This window comes from Oncorhynchus masou, chromosome 6 (genome assembly GCF_036934945.1).
Source record: "Oncorhynchus masou masou isolate Uvic2021 chromosome 6, UVic_Omas_1.1, whole genome shotgun sequence".
Taxonomy (NCBI): Eukaryota; Metazoa; Chordata; class Actinopteri; order Salmoniformes; family Salmonidae; genus Oncorhynchus; species Oncorhynchus masou.
The window spans coordinates 40,654,672-40,673,467 of record NC_088217.1 but is presented as its reverse complement, the minus strand read 5'-3'; the positions used below and the strand labels follow the sequence as shown (position 1 = coordinate 40,673,467).

The 18,796-nt window shown below is 43.6% G+C and overlaps 1 protein-coding gene across 3 annotated transcripts; it reads left to right on the top strand.

Annotated features, from left to right (window-relative positions):
• Positions 1-110: 110 nt before the first annotated feature.
• On the top strand, positions 111-18,781 carry LOC135542066 (glycosyltransferase 8 domain-containing protein 1-like). Of its 3 annotated transcripts, XM_064968694.1 has the most exons (11): positions 111-164; positions 498-625; positions 6,356-6,402; positions 15,362-15,460; positions 15,640-15,856; positions 15,965-16,082; positions 16,500-16,584; positions 16,679-16,791; positions 16,953-17,119; positions 17,261-17,373; positions 17,710-18,781. In XM_064968694.1, the coding sequence occupies exons 1-11, from the start codon at positions 123-125 to the stop codon at positions 17,892-17,894; spliced, it is 1,314 nt and encodes a 437-aa protein (XP_064824766.1). In that variant the 5' UTR covers positions 111-122; the 3' UTR covers positions 17,895-18,781. The 3 variants fall into 3 exon arrangements, with proteins under 3 accessions (XP_064824766.1, XP_064824768.1, XP_064824767.1); XM_064968696.1 differs by lacking the exons at positions 111-164; positions 498-625 and adding an exon at positions 6,065-6,169; XM_064968695.1 differs by lacking the exons at positions 111-164; positions 498-625 and adding an exon at positions 6,226-6,263.
• The last annotated feature ends 15 nt before the right edge of the window (positions 18,782-18,796 follow it).

Sequence of the window (18,796 nt, the reverse complement as noted above, 5' to 3'; positions counted from 1 at the left end):
ACTTTTCAATAACAAGTTTACAGTCTGGAACTCTTTTAGGGCAGTGATCTGCCTACACCCTTTGACATTTCACAGGTCGAGGACAGCTCTGGGCTTGACCTCTCTTCCTGGCCTTGTGTGATATGATGCTGAGCATGCTTCTGTGTCAGTCAACAGTTCTTGTGGTAAGTATGGTGTATGTTGTGCTGTGTGTGTGTGTGTGTTTTAGTCCATCACATTCTCTTTCAGGGGAACAGTTAATCTCGTCAGTGTATTGTTCTTTTGTGTTCAGTAGGTGACGACGATTGCGTCGGTACACTGCTCCTTCTGCAGTGCGGACGCGATATGAACATTCAGTGTCAGCTGGCTGTATGATGACTGCTGGCTTTCAGTGGCCATGCTCCTGGATTGTAACTGACTCTCCGTCGTCCAGTGGTGGCAGTGGTCTTGCTGACCTGTCGTAGTATTATTTTTGTTGTTGATGTCTCTGTGCACGTTCTCCATGCATTTCCTTGTAGCTGACGACCTCAGGTTGCAGCTGCTGGTTGGTGCTGGGAAGGATTGAGCGAAGACTGCGGCTCATCAACAGCTGGGCTGGTGATTTGAAGTTGTCAACTGGAGTGTTGTGGTATTCAAGGAGAATGAGGTAGGGGTCTCTCTTGTCTGCTTTCGCTTTGTCCATGAGTGATTTGGCAATCTGCACAGATTTTTCAGCAAAGCCATTACATTCAGGGTAATGTGGGCTTGTGGTGACGTGTGAACTCCCATGCTTTTGTGAAGGATTCAAACTCATTTGATTTGTAAGAGGGGCCATTGTCAGATATTAAATTCTCTACAATGCCATTCCTGGCAAAGATTGCTTTCAGCTTGTGTATCACAGCTGCAGATGTGTTGCTGTGAAGCTTGTCGAGTTTGAATTATCTGCTGTAGTAGTCCACTGTTACGTTGTAGTCCTCGTTGTTCTTAGTGAACAGATCGGTTGCCATGACCTGCCAGGGATCTGTCTGGGTTACAGTAAGGTAACATTAGCTCTTTGGTGTTTGAGGGGTGTCGTTCAAGACAGGCGAGATTTTACCAGCAATGTCCTCTATTTGTTTGCACATTCTAGGCCAAAATAAAACGAATGTGCAAACAAATAGAGGACATTGCTGGTAAAATCGAGCCTGTCTTGAATGACGCCCCTCAAACACCAAAGAGCTAAAGTTTGCACGTTTCCATGCCCATGTGTCCAGCATGGATCTTTGTCAAAATCTCTTCTCTGAAACTGGCAGAAATTATGATTTTTCTCTCCTTTGAAAATTATTCAGTTGATATGTGATAGTTCATCACGATGGTTCCAGAACTCTGAGACACTCGAAGGGGATTTTCTCCTCTCCTCAGGCCATCCATCCTGTATGACTTTCCTCAGCTGTGTGAGTTGTGAGTCCTTTTCTGTTCTGCTCGGCTCTCCTTCAGTATTGTGTCACTAACTGGTAAGTTGTTGTACACAGTGTGCACTTGAATGTCTGAGGCTGCTGTCCTTGTAGGGAAGAAACTTCCTGGAGAGTGTGTCTGCGACAGGGATGTCTTTGCCTGGACGGTGAGTGATTGTGAAGTCGTATTTTTATAGTTGAAGGATCTGTAGCCTTGGAGAGGTTGCGGCTAGTGGTTTCCTCATGATTGACTCGCAGGGCTTGTGGTCGGATTCCACAATGACTTGTCGTCTATATGTAAAGATGGAAACGCTTACATCCAAACAGAATGGCGTACAGCTCCTTTTCGATTTAAGCGTTGTTGATTTCACAGTCTGAAAGATTTGGAAGCGTAGCCGATGGGCTTTCCTTCTTGCAGTAGCACTGCACTTAGTCCATACTTCGACGCATCCACTTGGAGTCTGAGCTCTTTGTTGAGGTCATAGTAGGCAAGGAATGGTCCTGGTTCTCTCGTGATCAAGTCTTTCAGTCTCTGGAAAGCAATGTTGTGTTGCTTGTCCCAGAGGAGCTCACTGGACTGCTTTAGCAGCTGACGCAGAGGTGCATTAGCATTGGAGAGGTTGCGAACTTGGCTAAGTAGTTGACCATGCCAAGCACTGTTTCCAGCTCTGCAGGGTTCTTTGGTGGATCCATTTCTTTTATGGCTGAGATCTTCTGTGGATCTGGCTTGAATCCATTCGCTGTGAGAAGATGTCCGAAGGAGCTGACTTCTGTAGCGCCGACTGTGCTCGTCTCGGGGTTGAGCCGAATTCCTCTCTCGTGGGACCTTTGCAGCATCGCACAGAGGTTTCTGTCGTGTTCCTCTTTGGTTCGACCATACACCAGGATGTCATCCACAATTGACACAACTCTGTCGAGGCCTTCGTACACTTCGTCGATCTTTCACTGAAACTCGTCTTGGACTGTGGCAATCCCAAAAGGCAGGCAACAAAACCTGTAGTGTCAAAACGGTGTGTTGAACATTGTGAGCTTAGATGACTCTTCTGTGAGCTTGATAGCAACAGGTTATTTCTAAATGTAGCTCTTTATTAGCTAGCTATAACTGGCATGTACACGTGTCTCATACCATGATCAACTGAAGATAACCTCACCACCTGGGTGCTATTAACCAATCATAGCACAATATGATACGAAGGTAAAATGCATCCAATTACAATTCAGTAGGTTTACACATATGAATATTACAGGTCTCTCTAGAGATATTCGATCGGGTTCAAGTCCAGGCTCAGGCTGGGCCATGCAAGGACATTCAGAGACTTGTCCCGAAGCCACTGCTGCGTTGTCCTGTTGGAAGGTGAACCTTCGCCCCAGTCTGAGGTCCTGAGCACTCTGGAGCAGGTTTTCATCAAGGATCTCTCTGTGCTTTGCTCCTTTCATCTTTCCCTTGATGTTGACTAGTCTCTCAGTCCCTGCCACTGAAAAACATCCCAACAGCATGATGCTGCCACCACCATGCTTCCTGTAGGGATGGTGCCAAGTTTCCTGCAGGTGTGACGCTTGTCATTCAGGGAAAGGAGTTCAATATTGGTTTCATCAGACCAGAAAATCGTGTTTCTCATGGTCCGAGAGTCTATCTGTGCCTTTTGGCAAACTCCAAGCAGGATGTCATGTGTCTTTTACTGAGGAGTGGCTTCCATCTGGCCACTCTAGCATAAAGGCCTGATTAGTGGAGTGCTGCAGAGATGGTTGTCCTTCTGGAAGGTTCTCCCATCTCTATAGAGGAACTCTGGAGCTGTGTCAGAGTGACCATTAGGTTCTTGGTCACCTCCCTGACCAAGGCACTTCTCCCCCGATTGTTCAGTTTGGCCGCGGCCAGCTCTAGGAAGAGTCTTGGTGGTTCCAAACATCTTCTATTTAAGAATGACGCCATGAGGCCACTGTGTTCTTGGGGACCTTCAATGCTGCAGAAATGTTTTGGTACCCTTTTGGTACCCTTCCCCAGATCTGTGCCTCGACCCAATCATATATTAAAACTCTACGGACAATTCCTTCGGCCTCATGGCTTGTTCTTTCCCCTGACATGCACTGTCAACTATCAGACCTTATATAAACAGGTGTGTGCCTTACCAAATCATGTCCAATCAATTGATTTTACCACAGGTGAACTCTCAAGGACGATCATTGGAAACATGATACATCTGAGCTCAATTTTGAGTCTCACAGCGAAGGGTCTGAATACTTATTTAAATAAGGTATTTCTGTTTACCGTGAGGTAGCAGCTAGAACAGTCTATGACTTGGGTGTTTGGCGCCTTTGACCATTTTTAGGGACTTCCTCTGCCCCCGCCTGAATGTCAGGAATCTCAGCCCCAGTGATATACTGGGCCGTAAGCACTAACCTCTGAAGCGCCTTGTGGTCGAATGTAAAGCAGGTGCCATACCAAGCATTGATGCAGCCAGTCAAGAGGCTCTCAATGGTGCACCTGTCAACATTTTTTAAGGTATGTGGGCCCATGCCAAATCTTTTCAGCATCCTGAGGGGGATGAGAATTGAGGTGTGCTCGGCCCTTTGTTGATTGTAGTCCACGATCAGCTCCTTATCTTGCTGACATTGAGGTAAAGGTTGTTGTCCTTCCACCATACTGTTTAGTCAACAGACTTAATGATGGTGTTGAGTCGTCCGTGGCCACGCTGTCATGGGTGAACAGGGAGTACAGGAGAGGACTAATCACACACCGCTGAGGCAGCCCATGTAGAGGGTCAGCGTGGTGGATTGGGTCAGCGTGGGGAATACAGACTGGGTCAGGGAGAGGTTGAAAATGTCAGTGAAGACACTTGGCAGCTGGTCAGCGCATGCTCTGAGTACGCGTTCTGGTAATCCATCTGGCCCTGTGAATTTTAACCTGTTTAAATTCTTACTCATATCGGCTACGGACAGCATGATTACACAGTCAACCGGAACAGCTGGTGCTCTCATGCATTGTTCGGTGTTGCTTGCCTCGAAGTGAGCACTGAAGGCATTTAGCTCATTTGGTAGGCTCCTGTCAGTGTGCAGCTGGTGAATGGGTTTCGCTTTGTAATCTGTGAGTTTATGTCCTGCCACATCCGACGATCGTCAGAGCCAGCGTGTTAGGATTCGAACTTAGTCCTCTATTGATGCTTTGCCTTTTTGATGGCCCGTCGGAGGTCGTAGCAGGAGTTCTGTATAAGCATCCGGATTAGTGTCCCGCTCCTTAAAAGCGGCAGCTCTAGCCTTTAGCTCAGTGCAGATGTTGCCTTTAATCCATGGCTTCTGGTTGGGATATGTACGGTCACTGTGGGGACAACATCATTGATGCACTTATTAATGAAGCCGGTGACTGATGTGGTAAACTCCTTAATGCCATCGGATGAATCCCAAAACATATTCCAGTCTGTGCAAGCAAAACAGTCCTGTGGTTTAGCAACCGTTTCATCGGCCCACTTCCTTATTTAACAAGTCACTGGTACTACAGTACTTCCTTTTTGAGTTTTTACTTGTAAGCAGGAATCTGACAAGGTACAAATCTCTCGTTCTGCCCCTGAACAGGCAGTTAACCCACTGTTCCTAGGCCGTCATTGAAAATAAGAATTTGTTCTTAACTGACTTGCCTAGTTAAATAAAGTTTTTTTTTTAAAGAGGTCAGATTTGCCAAATGGAGGGTGAGGGAGAGCTTTTTATGCATTCCTGTGTGTGGATTTAGAGTTTTCTCTTTGTTGCACATGTGACATGCTGGTAGAAATTAGTTAAAACGATTTATGTTTCCTTGCATTAGATAAGAAAAATAAGATACCTGCACACTACTCTTGCTCGTATCACTGCTCTTAATTAAGCATTTTTTTTTATATATTTATTTATTTGCTAGTATCACTGCTGTTTATTTAGCTTGACGTATCAGCCTCAAGGCTTTCATCAGAGCTTTTGTCAGTTCTTTTTTAAATTAGCACCCATATGTAGACATAGCTCCACCCACATCCGTTCAATACATTGAATGGGGTTAGAGTCCCTGCATTAAAATCACCGGTCACTAGGAGCATTTTCTTATTTGCTTATGGCCCTTAAACAGCTTGTTGAGTGTGGTCTTAGTGCTAGCAATGGTTTGTCGTGGTAAATGGACACGAAAAATATATTAAACTCTAAAGAGGTAACTCAAGCGAGCAGAACGTGTGGATTTTAAAATAATCGGTTCAAAGGGGGGGGGGCAGTCGTTCTCCCCTGATTGAAGCGCGATGCTTGTGTGATGCTTCACAGCTTCACACTGTGCTTCTCGTCCGTTTATCAAGCAATCCCACTTCATATACGACATACAAATATCTAAATACTGATCAAATTGAACGTTAAACTGATGTTGTGACAGTGAACTCCTTTGGAATGTATCATTATTCTACGTTAGACTTCGCGATTTAAATACAGGCAAATACGTAGGCAACTATCTTTACCGGCCATTCAATGGAAAGGGGTTTTCCACTAGATAGCACATATACAAAGTCAAAATTGCCTACAAAAATTCATAAAACTAAAATGAGCTCTTTGGTCTTAATTTGTGGTTATGGTTAGGCATAAGGTTAGCAGTGTGGTTAAGGTTTGGGTTAAGTTTAAAATATTTTAAGAAGAGAAATGGTAGAAATGGGCGGGGTTTATTATTTTGTGGCTGTATTAACTAGCGACAACCATTCACGGGCGACAGACTTGTTGATGTTGAGTTGGCACTTTGGCTTTTGATGTGAATTTTTTTTTTTTTTAATGTCTGTGAGTAGGAGGCATGTGTTTATATATTATTTTAAAACGAATTTGACTTGGTTTATTCATAGCAGATCCATCCCATTTGTGCATGTGCTTATTTGTGAGACGGTGGTAAATTCTCCGTTATAAATCAAAGTACTTCGTTTTCTGTATGGATCATTGTGACATATTCTGCTTCATTACTTCGTTTACTTTCTGTGCAGGCTAACAAGGAGAGCAGCAGATGACGACGCGATGTCATTACGGAGAGGTCAGTGTTGTTACATTACATACATATGTAACAATGTGGGGTAACTAGCCCCCCCACACATTTACTGAAGAAAAAAAGCCATGTTTGGTAAAATTTGGTGTGTATGATGGTCATGCTTAGGCAAACAAACTACGAAGGGAAATAAGTGGCTGCAGTTTACACTTTTATTTATTTGTCACTTTTAGAAAAGGGACGTTTTTCCCAAGTAAATAAATCAAATATTGAAACAAAATGGCATTGCACATCATACTATTAATATCCTCACAGTAACAAGGTTTCCTTCCAATTGGTGATACATTTTCATGTGAATATTCAAAAAACCGCAAAAAGAGAATATGCACGTTTTACCACCATGGTGTTTCCACCGAACTGATTTGTTGCAGATTAAATCAGTGTGGGATGATTCAGTACGCATGTATTTTTTTGCTTACGTTTTCATGTACCGAGGAGCACAGCAGTTTAAAGCACTGCATGCAGTGCTGGCTGTGTTACTACAGATCCTGGTTTGATACCGGGCTGTGTCGCGACTGGGAGACCCGTGAGGAGACGCAAAATTGTCCCAGCGTCTTCCGGGTTAGGGGAAGGTTTTGCCGGCAGGGATGTCCTGGTTCCATCATGCTCTAGCGATTCTTGTGTTGCGGGCCGGGCGCATGCACGCTGACATGGTGGCCAGGTATATGGTGTTTCCTCCAACACATTGGTGTGGCTGGCTTCCGGGTTAAGTGTGCATTGTACGGCTTGGCAGGTTTTTTTTCGGAGGACTCACAGCTCTGGACTTTCGCCTCTCCCGAGTCCGTAAGGGAGTTGCAGCGGTGAGACAAGACTGTAACTACCAATTTGGATATGGCAAAATTGGGGAGAAAAAGGGGAGTAAAAAAAAATATATAGTGTATACATACACATACACATACACTTGTCATCGCATTTTCAACTTGTCACAAACTGTAATTGTGCCTACTTTGGTCTTGGTACATGCGCTCTTGCCAACAGCTCTCAGATACAGTGCAGGTATGCTGTGCGGGTAAACTATTATACATGATGAGATTATTATGGATAAGAGCAAGAATATTTTTATTTGTGAAATGGCAGTCAACATCTTTTTTTTCTTTTTTTCCACCTTTATTTAACCAGGAAGGCTAGTTGAGAACAAGTTCTAATTTATAACTGCGACCTGGCAAAGATAAAGCAAAGCAGTTCGACACATACAACACAGAGTTACACATGGAATAAACAAACATACAGTAGAAAAAGTATATATACAGTGTGCAAATGAGGTAGGATAAGGGAGGTAAGGCAATAAATAGGCCATGGTGGCGAAGTAATTACAATATAGCAATTAAACACTGGAATGGTAGATGTGCAGATGATTAATGTGCAGGTAGAGCTACTGTGGTGCAAAGAAGCTAAATAAATAAATACAGTATGGGGATGAGGTAGTTGGCTGGGCTATTCACAGATGGGTTATGTACAGGTGCAGTGATCTGTGAGCTGCTCTGTCAGCTGATGCTTAAAGTTAGTGAGGGAGATATGAGTCTCCAGCTTCAGTGATTTTTGCAGTTTGTTCCAGTCATTGGCAGCAGAGAACTGGAAGGAAAGGCGGCCAAAGGAAGAATTGGGTTTGGGGCTGACCAGTGAGATATACCTGCTGGAGCGCGTGCTACGGGTGGGTGCGGCTATGGTGACCAGTGAGCAGAGATAAGGCAGGGCTTTACCTAGAAGAGACTTGTAGATGACTTTGAGCCATTGGGTTTGGTGACGAGTATGACACGAGGGCCAGCCAATGAGAGCATACAGGTCAAAGTGGTGGGTAGTATATGGGGCTTTGGTGACAAAAACGGATGGCACTGTGATAGACTGCATCCAATTTGTTGAGTAGAGTGTTGGAGGCTATTTTGTAAATGACATCACCAAAGTCGAGGATCGGTAGGAGGGTCAGTTTTACGAGGGTATGTATGGCAGCATGAGAGAAGGATGCTTTGTTGCGAAATATGAAGTCAATTCTAGATTTACTTTTGGACTGGAGATGCTTAATGTGAGTCTGGAAGGAGAGTTTACAGTCTAACCAGACACCTAGGTATTTGTAGTTGTCCACATATTCTTAGTCTGAACCGTCCAGAGTAGGGATGTTGGACGGGCGGGCAGGTGCATGCAGCGATCGGTTGAAGAGCATGCATTTAGTTTTACTTGCATTTAAGAGCAGTTGGAGGCCACGGAAGGAGTGTTGTATGGCATTGAAGCTCGTCTGGAGGTTAGTTAACACAGTCTCCAAAGAAGGGCCAGAGGTATACAGAAGGGTGTCGTCTACGTAGAGGTGAATCAGAGAATCACCAGCACCAAGCGCGACGTCCTTGATGTATACAGAGAAGAGAGTCGGCCCGAGAATTGAACCCTGTGGCACCCTCATAGAGACCCCGCGCAGAGATCCGGACAACAGGCCCTCCGATTTGACACACCGAACTCTATCAGAGAAGTAGTTGGTGAACCAGGCGAGGCAATCATTTGAGAAACCAAGGCTGTTGAGTCTGCCAATAAGAATGTGGTGATTGACAGAGTCGAATGCCTTGGCCAGGTCGATGAATACAGCTGCACAGTATTGTTTCTTATCGATGGTGGTTATGATATCGTTTAGGACCTTGAGCGTGGCTGAGGTGCACCCATGACCAGCTCTGAAACCAGATTGTATAGCAGAGAAGGTACGGTGGGATTCGAGATGGTCAGTGATCTGTTTATCTTGGCTTTCGAAGACCTTAGAATGACAGGCTAGGATAGATATAGGTCTGTAGCAGTTTGGGTCTAGAGTGTCTCCCCCTTTGAAGAGGGGGATGACCGCGGCAGCTTTCCAATCTTTGGGGATGTCAGAAGATACGAGAGGTTGAACAGGCTAGTAATAGGGGTTGCAACAATTTCTGAATATAATTTTAGAAAGAGAGGGTCCAGATTGTCTAGCCCGTGTGATTTGTGGGGGTCCAGATTTTTCATTTCTTTCAGAAATTATCTGGATTTGGGTGAAGGAGAAATGGGGAGGCTTGGGTGAGTTTCTGTGGAGGGTAGAGGGCTGTTGACCGGGGTAGGGGTAGCCAGGTGGAAAGCATGGCCAGCTGTAGAAAAATGGTTATTGAAATTCTCAAATATAGTGGATTTATCGGTGGTGACAGTGTTTCCTAGCCTCAGTGCAGTGGGCAACTGGGAGGAGATGCTCTTATTCTCCATGGACTTTAGTGTCCTAGAACATTTTGGAGTTTGTGCTACAGGATGCAAATTTATACTTGAAAAAGCTAGCCTTAGCTTTCCTAACTGCCTGTGTGTATTGGTTCCTATCTTCCCTGAAAGTTGCATATCACGGGGGCTATTCGATGCTAATGCAGAACGCCACAGTTTGCTTTTGTGCTGGTCAAAGGCAGTCAGTTCTGGAGAGAACCAAGGGCTATATCTGTTCCTGGTTCTACATTTTTCTGAATGGGGCATGCTAATTTAAGATAGTGAGGAAGGCACTTTTTAAAGAATAGCCAGGCATCCTCTACTGACGGGATGAGGTCAATATCTTTCCAGGAAATCCGGGCCAAGTCGATTAGAAATGCCTGCTCGTTGAAGTGTTTTAGGGAGCGTTTGACAGTGATGAGTTGGTCGTTTGACCACAGACCCATTACGGATGCAGGCAATGAGACAGTGATTGCTGAGATCTTGGTTGAAAACAGCAGAGGTGTATTTTGAAGGGCAAGTTGGTTAGGAATATCTATGAGGGTACCCATATTTATGAATTTGGGGTTGTACCTGGTGGGTTCATTGATATTTTGTGTGAGATTGAGGGCATCAAGCTTAGATTGTAGGATGGCCGGGGTGTTAAGCATGTCCCAGTTTAGGTCACCTAGCAGCACGAGCTCTGAAGATAGATGGGGGGCATTCAATTCACATTTGGTGTCCAAGGCACAGCTGGGGGCAGAGGGTGGTCTATAGCAAGCGGCAAAGGTGAGAGACTTGTTTCTGGAAAGGGGGATTTTTAAAAGTAGAAGCTCAAATTGTTTGGGTACAGACCTGGATAGTAAGACATCTCTGCAGGCTATCTCTGCAGTAGATTGCAACACCAGCCCCTTTGGCAGTTCTATCTTGTTGGAAAATGTTATAGTTAGGGATGGAACTGTCAGGGTTTCTGGTGGTCTTCCTAAGCCAGGATTCAGACACGGCTAGGACATCCAGGTTGGCAGAGTGTGCTAAAGCAGTGGATAAAACAAACTTAGGGAGTAAGCTTCTAATGTTAACATGCATGAAACCAAGGCTTTTACGGTTACAGAAGTCAACAAATGAGATCACCTGGGGAGTAGAAGTGGAGCTAGGCACCGCAGGGACTGGATTAACCTCTATATCACAAGAAGAACAGAGGAGGAGTAGGATAAGGGTACTGCTAAAGGCTATCAGAACTGGTGATCTAGTATGTTCGGAACAGAGAGTAAAAGGAGCAGGTTTCTGGCCATGATAGACTCGATTCAAGGCTAAATGTACAGTCGTGGCCAAAAGTTTTGAGAATGACACATATTTATTTTCACAAAGTCTGAAGAGTGATCAGATGAATTGCAATTAATTGCAAAGTCCCTCTTTGCCATGCAAATGAACTGAATCCCCCAAAAACATTCCCACTGCATTTCAGCCCTGCCACAAAAGGACTAGTGGTTCTCTTGTTAACACAGGTGTGAGTTTTGACGAGGACACGGCTGGAGATCACTCTGTCATGCTTATTGAGGTCGAATAACAGACTGGAAGCTTCAAAAAGAGGGTGATGCTTGGAATCATTGTTCTCCTCTGTCAACCATGGCTACCTGCAAGGAAACACGTGCCGTCATCATTACTTTGCACAAAAAGGACTTCACAGGCAAGGATATTGCTGCCAGTAAGATTGCACCTAAATCAACCATTTATCGGATCATCAAGAACTTCAAGGAGAGGGGTTCAATTGTTGTGAAGAAGGCTTCAGGGCGCCCAAGAAAGTCCAGCAAGCGCCAGGACCGTCTCCTAAAGTTGATTCAGCTGTAGGATCGGGGCACCACCAGTACAGAGTTTGCTCTGGAATGGCAGCAGGCAGGTGTGAGTGCATCCGCACGCACAATGAGGCGAAGACTTTTGGAGGATGGCCTGGTGTCAAGAAGGGCAGCAAAGAAGCCACTTCTCTCCAGGAAAAACATCAGGGACAGACTGATATTCTGCAAAAGGTACAGGGATTGGACTGCTGAGGACTGGGGTAAAGCCATTTTCTCTGATGAATCCCCTTTCCGATTGTTTGGGGCATCCGGAAAAAAACTTGTCCGGAGAAGACAAGGTGAGTGCTACCATCAGTCTTGTGTCATGCCAACAGTAAAGCATCCTGCGACCATTCATGTGGGGTTGCTTCTCAGCCAAGGGAGTGGGCTCACGCACAATTTTGCCTAAGAACACAGCCATGAATAAAGAATGGTCCCAACACATCCTCCGAGAGCAACTTCTCCCAACCATCCACGAACAGTTTGGTGACGAACAATGCCTTTGTTCCAGCATGATGGAGCACCTTGCCATAAGGGGAACAAAACATTGATATTTTGGGTCCTTTGCCAGGAAACTCCCCTGACCTTAATCCCATTGAGAACTTGTGGTCAATCCTCAAGAGGCGGGTGGACAAACAAAAACCCACAAATTCTGACAAACTCCAAGCATTGATTATGCAATAATGGGCTGCCATCAGTCAGGATGTGGCCCAGAAGTTAATTGACAGCATGCCAAGGCAGATTGCAGAGGTCTTGAAGAAGGGGCAACACTGCAAATATTGACTCTTTGCTTCAACTTCATGTAATTGTCAATAAAAGCCTTTGACACTTATGAAACGATTGTAATTATACTTCAGTATTCCATAGTTACATCTGACAAAAATATCTAAAGACACTGAAGCAGCAGACTTATTAATATTTGTGTCATTCTCAACTTTTGGCCATGACTGTACAGACCGGTATGGTAGGATGTGAGTACATTGGAGGTAAACCTAGGCGTTGAGTAATGATGAGCAAGATATTGTCTCTAGAGACGTTTAAACCAGGTGATGTCACCGCATATGTGGGAGGTGGAACTAAATGGTAGGTTAAGGCATATTGAGCAGGGCTAGAGGCTCTACAGTGAAATAAGACAATCACTAACTAGGACAGTAATGGACAAGGCATATTGATATTAGGTAGAGGCATGTGTAGCCGAGTGATCATAGGGGTCCAGTGAGTGGTTGGGTTGGCTGGCGACGCGGCGACTTAGACGGCTAGCAGGCTGGGGCTAGCAGAAGGGCCTTAGAGGGACGTCGCGATGAAGGAAAGTCTCTTTTAGCCCCCGTGTGCGGTGACGTCGGTAGATCAGTCGTGATGGATTAGTAGGGTTCCGAATAGCAGAGGGGTCCACGTCCAATTGGGAGAATAGGTATAGTGGCCCAAGAAATTGACCGATGGATCTATTCCGCTAACAGCCCAATATGCTCTGGACAGCTAGCAGTTGACATTCAGGGGACATCGTGATGGGGGGGGGGGGGCGGGGCTCTGGCAGATTACATCTGTAGTCCAGTTGTGATGGATAAGCAGGGCTTCGTTGAGTAAAAGGGGCCCAGGCCAATTGGAAAAAAAGGTATAGTGGCCTGAGAAATTGACCAATGGGCCTGTTAGCTAACAGCCCGATATGCTCTAGACAGCTAGCAGGCTAGCATTCAGGGGACGTTGCGACGTAAGGGCCAGCTGAGTACCCCCTCGAGCATATTATGTCGGTTGTCCAGTCGTGAAGGATCGGCGGTGTTCGGTGCCCCGTACCGGTAGAAGAAGGGGTCCCGGGTATTGTAGCCCAGGAGTGGCTGATGGGCCTCTTCAGCTAGCCGGGAGATGGGCCTAGCATGGCCTAGCTCCAGGCTAATTGTGCTTGCTTTGGGACACATGTTAGCCAGGAGTAGTCACTTGGATTGCAGCTAGCTAGCTGCGATGATCCAGGTGAAAAGGCTCAGAGCTTGTGGTAGGAATCCAGGGATATGGAGAGATAATAGGTCCGGTATGAATCGCATTGTACAAACTGACGAGAGGTTTCTGAGCTAAAGGTTAGCTGATGACCGCTAGCGGTGGTTAGCTGACTACTAGCTAGTAGCTAGTGAGCTGGCTAGCTTCTTTTAGGGAATTCCAGTTCCGAGGTAAATAAAAATACTTTAGGAAAAACAGATCCACACCACATTGGGTGAGGCGGGTTGCAGGAGAGTATTTTGAAGTTAAGGTTTAGAAAATATATGCAAAGAAAAATATATAAAATGATATATACATGGGACAAGACGAAGGACAGACGTTTGACTGTGACGCCATCTTGGATTCAAGATAATCACGTCACCCAGTGGTGTAAAACTACTTTAAAGTACTACTTAAGTTGTTTTTGGGGGGGATTATCTGTACTTTACTATTTATATTTTTGTCAACTTTGACTTTTAACTCACTACATTCCTAAAGAAAATAATGTATTTCTTTACTCCATACTTTTACCCTGACACACAAAGGTGTGTTATATTTTGAAAGGAAAATTATCCAATTCACTCACTTATCAAGAGAACACCTCTTGTCATCCCTACTGTCTCTGATCTGGCGGACTCACAAAACAGAAATGCTTCGTTTGTAAATTTTGTCTGAATTTATTTTTTTAACCTTTTTATTTAACTAGGCAAGTTGGTTAAGAAAAAAAAATCTTATTTACAATGACAGCCTACCAGGGAACAGTGGGTTAACTGCCTTGTTCAGTGGCAGAACTAATTATTTTTACCTTGTCAGCTCTGGGATTCGATCCAGCAACCTTTCAGTTACAGGCCCAACACTCTAACCACTAGCTAGCTACCTGCCGCCCCAAGTCAATAAAAAATAATAGGAAAATTGTGCCGTCTGGTTTGCTTAATATAAGGAATTTGTAATGGTTTATACTTTTACATTTGATACTTAAGTACATTTTAGCAATTCCATTTACTTGTGACACTTAAGTATATTTAAAACCAAATACCTTTAGACCTTTACTCAAGTAGTATTTTACTAGGTGACTCTTTTTTACTGGGAGTCATTTTCTATTAAGGTATCTTTTTACTTTTAAGTTTGAGTACTTTTTCCCACCAATGATGTCACCAAAATATGACTCAATATTTATTGAAAAGGAGCATCAAGATCACCGTGCACTTTCACCACCATGTGAAGTTAATCATAATTTATTTAATCTGTAGCCTAATAAACTGCATGGTTTCCCGAGTCATAGTGGGAGGATTATACACCATGTCATTGCATCACTCCAAGTTTACTTTGATATGATGGTTGTTACAGTATATTAATATTTGCGCATAAATGTGTTTCTACTGCCATTTCTCGCATAATTAATTTTACAGACACAAAAAGATCCCACTGTCAAACGAACAAATGATCTGTTGGCATTTTTTAAATTGTAAAGAAAATGACTGTTTCCATCACAGCTGTTGTGATTTTTTTTTATGGTATGATTTTACTCTCTTAACCTGTGGATAGAAATGTGATTTGTGAGGACCCTCTTTTCATTTTCACGCCAAATCATGTCCAAGTCATCCTACGGCAGTCAAGGAAAGTGTTGGGATAATTTTTTTGTGACATAAAGTAGCTTCTGTGAGAATTACATGAGGGGGCAAACAATTCAAGGAGCTTAAAATATATTTTTGTTTTTATTTTTATGGTGCTATAATTAGTGTTCAGTGTTGTCAGGAAGGGGATCCGTGACTGAACTGTATGGAACACTTACAGTAGAACACAGTAGAATGAGAACATCTAAAGAGTAAGTCCAAAGGCCAGCAGATGGTGATATTGAGTCGTTTCATCTTACTGTCCAAAAGCAATGCAAGATGAAACGACTCAATTTCGCCATCCTCTGGCCTTAGGGCTGTCTCTTAAGATGTTCTCATCCTTTCTTCTCACTGCTCTGTATTTTTCAGTAAATGTGGCCATCCTTGTGCTGCTGGCAGTAGCATTTCTGATCATCGTGCAACGGAATCTCCTGAATCTCAATGACTTCCTTAGAAGTGAGAATCCAGGTAAATGTTTCCATATCTGGTAGTGGGTGCAATTTTTAAACACTGTTTTCTCATACAGCATTTAGGATGTTGATGGATATGTGTAGTGTTCTGCATTGTCTGGTCTTTATACCACTGACTGCATTACAGATCACCCTGATCTAAACTGAAGTGAATTGAAATGAATGTTCTTCTTACAGATGCAGTGCCAGGTATGATTCTGCCATTTGAGTCTGAGTTTTCTCCTGAGCTCAGACCAGACCTTGTGAGAACTGGGGAGAAGATCCCAGTGGTCATTACTGCTGCAGAGGAGAGACTGGGAGCTGTGGTGGCTGCCATGAACAGTGTCTACCAGAACAGCAAAGCCAACATTGTGTTCAACATTGTGACCATGAATGACACTGTGGATCACCTCAAGTGAGTGATTAACACGTTACCTCTGCCATGCTGTTAATAAAAAGCACAACAGAGAATTGTTTGAGGCTGAATGATGTTAGCGTCTTTAATGCCCATTTCAATCCCCAGGTTGTGGATGACTAAGACTCAGCTTAACAATGTCAAGCACAAGATCATCATATTTGAGCCACAACTTCTCAATGGGAAGATTACCAAAAATCCTCAGAAGCTTGACTCTGTGAAACCGGTGAGGCAGACCACATGTATTATAGATAATTCATAGATAATTCAGTGAGCTCCTAAAGTATTGGGACAGTGACAATTTTGTGTGACAATTTATTTCGGCTCTGTAGTCTAGCATTTTGAATTTGAAATGATACAATGACAGTGCAGACTGTCATCTTTAATTATTATTTTTAACTTTAGTTTATTTGGTAAATATTTTCGTAACTCTTTCTTGAACCTTATTGTTGGTTAAGGGCTTGTAAGTAAACATTTCATGGTATGTGACACAGTTTTATTTAAATTTGAGGGTATTTTCATCCATATCCGGGGAACTGTTTATTCTATTCTTATTTACAATAAAAGTTACTCCAAAATGACACACTATACATACTGCTGTTAATATTAATAGTACTCGTTTGCTTTATTTGTTTTGTTTTAGTTGACCTTTGCCAGATTTTACATGCCGGTATTCTTACCAGATGCAGAAAAGGCCATTTATTTGGATGATGACATCATTGTACAAGGTAGGACTTAACTGAACATGATAATGTTTTGCACAGTAAGAATATTTCTTAACTGAAATAGAATAAAGAATGAGAAGTAAACATATGTTTGCAGGGGACATCCAAGAGCTTTTTGACACAAGCCTAAAGTCAGGTCACGCAGCTGCGTTCTCAGACGACTGTGATTCTGCTTCCACAAAGGGCATCGTTCGAGGGGCCGGGAACCAGGTACACAACACCAGCTGTAGACACACACACACAAAAAAACAAAAAGTGATTAAAGCCTCTGTATAAAAACCTAATGATGTGAAAGCATATTTTTTTTGTGTACTTTGTGTCATATCAAATATTGGCAATGATTTAATCTTCTCAAGTATGTATTCCTTTAGAACAATTACATTGGCTTCCTGGACTTTAAAAAAGAGGCCATCAAGAAGCTGGGAATGAGGGCTAACACGTGTTCCTTTAATCCCGGAGTGATCGTGGCCAACCTGACGGAGTGGAAGCGTCAGAACATCACCAACCAACTGGAACACTGGATGGAGCTCAACGCACAGTAAGTCACCTGGAGGGCCACACAGCCACAGTGTCAGAATTCCCACAGCCCTCCAGAGATGACAAAAACCTCCCACAGATTGTAGACTATTGTAAAGCACTCAGTTTGAGTTTATTTGCTTTAATTTTATTCCATTGTCAGAGAGGACCTCTACAGTAAGACCCTGGCAGAGAGTATTACCACACCTCCCCTGCTCATTGTCTTCTACAAACACCACTCCAGCATCGACCCCATGTGGCACGTCAGACACCTAGGTAAGAACTGTTACACATTTCTCAACAGACCATAGTATTTGATTAGCTAGCCTTCACATCAGACTTCATATAATGTAGAAAGTTTTCCCACCAATGTTTTTGCACTTGCAGTGGAGAGCGAGCACATGTGCAGGGGTAAGAGAAGTTGGGGAGGAACTGTTCTGTCTGTCTCCATGTTTCCCTAACAATGAGCTGCAGACAGCCCTGGCACACTTAGTGATGCAATGTTGTATAATAAAGTACAAAGGTTGTCACAGTATCATCATTGCCCTTTCTGACTGGCAGCCTAATTTATTGGCCTTTGTTTGCATAAACTCAGTATTGCTCTATTTTCAGGGGCTACTGGTGCTGGAAACCGCTACTCTCCCCAGTTTGTGAAAGCTGCCAAACTCCTCCATTGGAACGGACATTACAAACCATGGTCCAGGACGTCTTCATTCACCGAAGTCTGGGACAAGTGGTATATTCAGGACCCCATGCGTAAATTCCATCCAGTTCGGAAACATGCAGGGGACAAGTAAGACTAAAGCAGGGATGTGACCAGACGACAGCTAGTCTGCCTCTACCTGTCTGTCCTCCCAAAGTGACTTCTCAGGAACCCTAACGTGATGCAAGCCCATTCCAGTGATATGTCTACCATGCAGTGATGTAGATCTCAGGCAGAGACAGCGGCATGTTACAGATAGAAATGTGTCATACGATACATCTCAATAGTCTCGTAGTGGTCTCTTTTTTTCCACATCAGTTGAGATGTCTCATGAAGCTAAACATAGAACCATTGGCACAAGATAATCATGTGCCTGTGTTCAGGAACGAGCCCTCTAACAATTTGCCAAGACTGCCTCTTTCCTTAGACTTTTACTTTGATTCATTCTGTCAGAACAAGGATCAATCTTTGTTACTGCTGGTTGTCTCGCACTTTTAACTCTTTTGTATATCACTACCACAACACTACACTTTACACAACAAATAGTTATAAACAAGCTTGAAGCCTACTATCCTTTCTCTTGATTGCATTTTGCAAAGGATGGATATAAATGGTATACACAAACCACTATGGTATCAATACATGTGCCGAATTGCTTATTTACATCATTGACACTTATCTAGAGTGCATACATTCTCGTACTGGCTGCCCGTGGGAATCAAAACCACACGGGACTAACTCCTATGGTTTTTATTTTAAAGTATTCTCAACTGCTACATGCCTGGTGATTGCTTACCGCTGTTACAAGTCAGTCAGGGCTTATTTTTCTACTCTACTTTGTACAAAGGCTTATTCTAGCAGATAAATATTCAAATTGTGTCATCCTTTTGTAAAAGAAGCTTAACCAGGACTCCAGGTAGTTGACCTGGTTTCATTGTTATCAACACCATGTCAAAGCAAATTAAACAATTTTATCAATTACTGGAATGAAAGCAC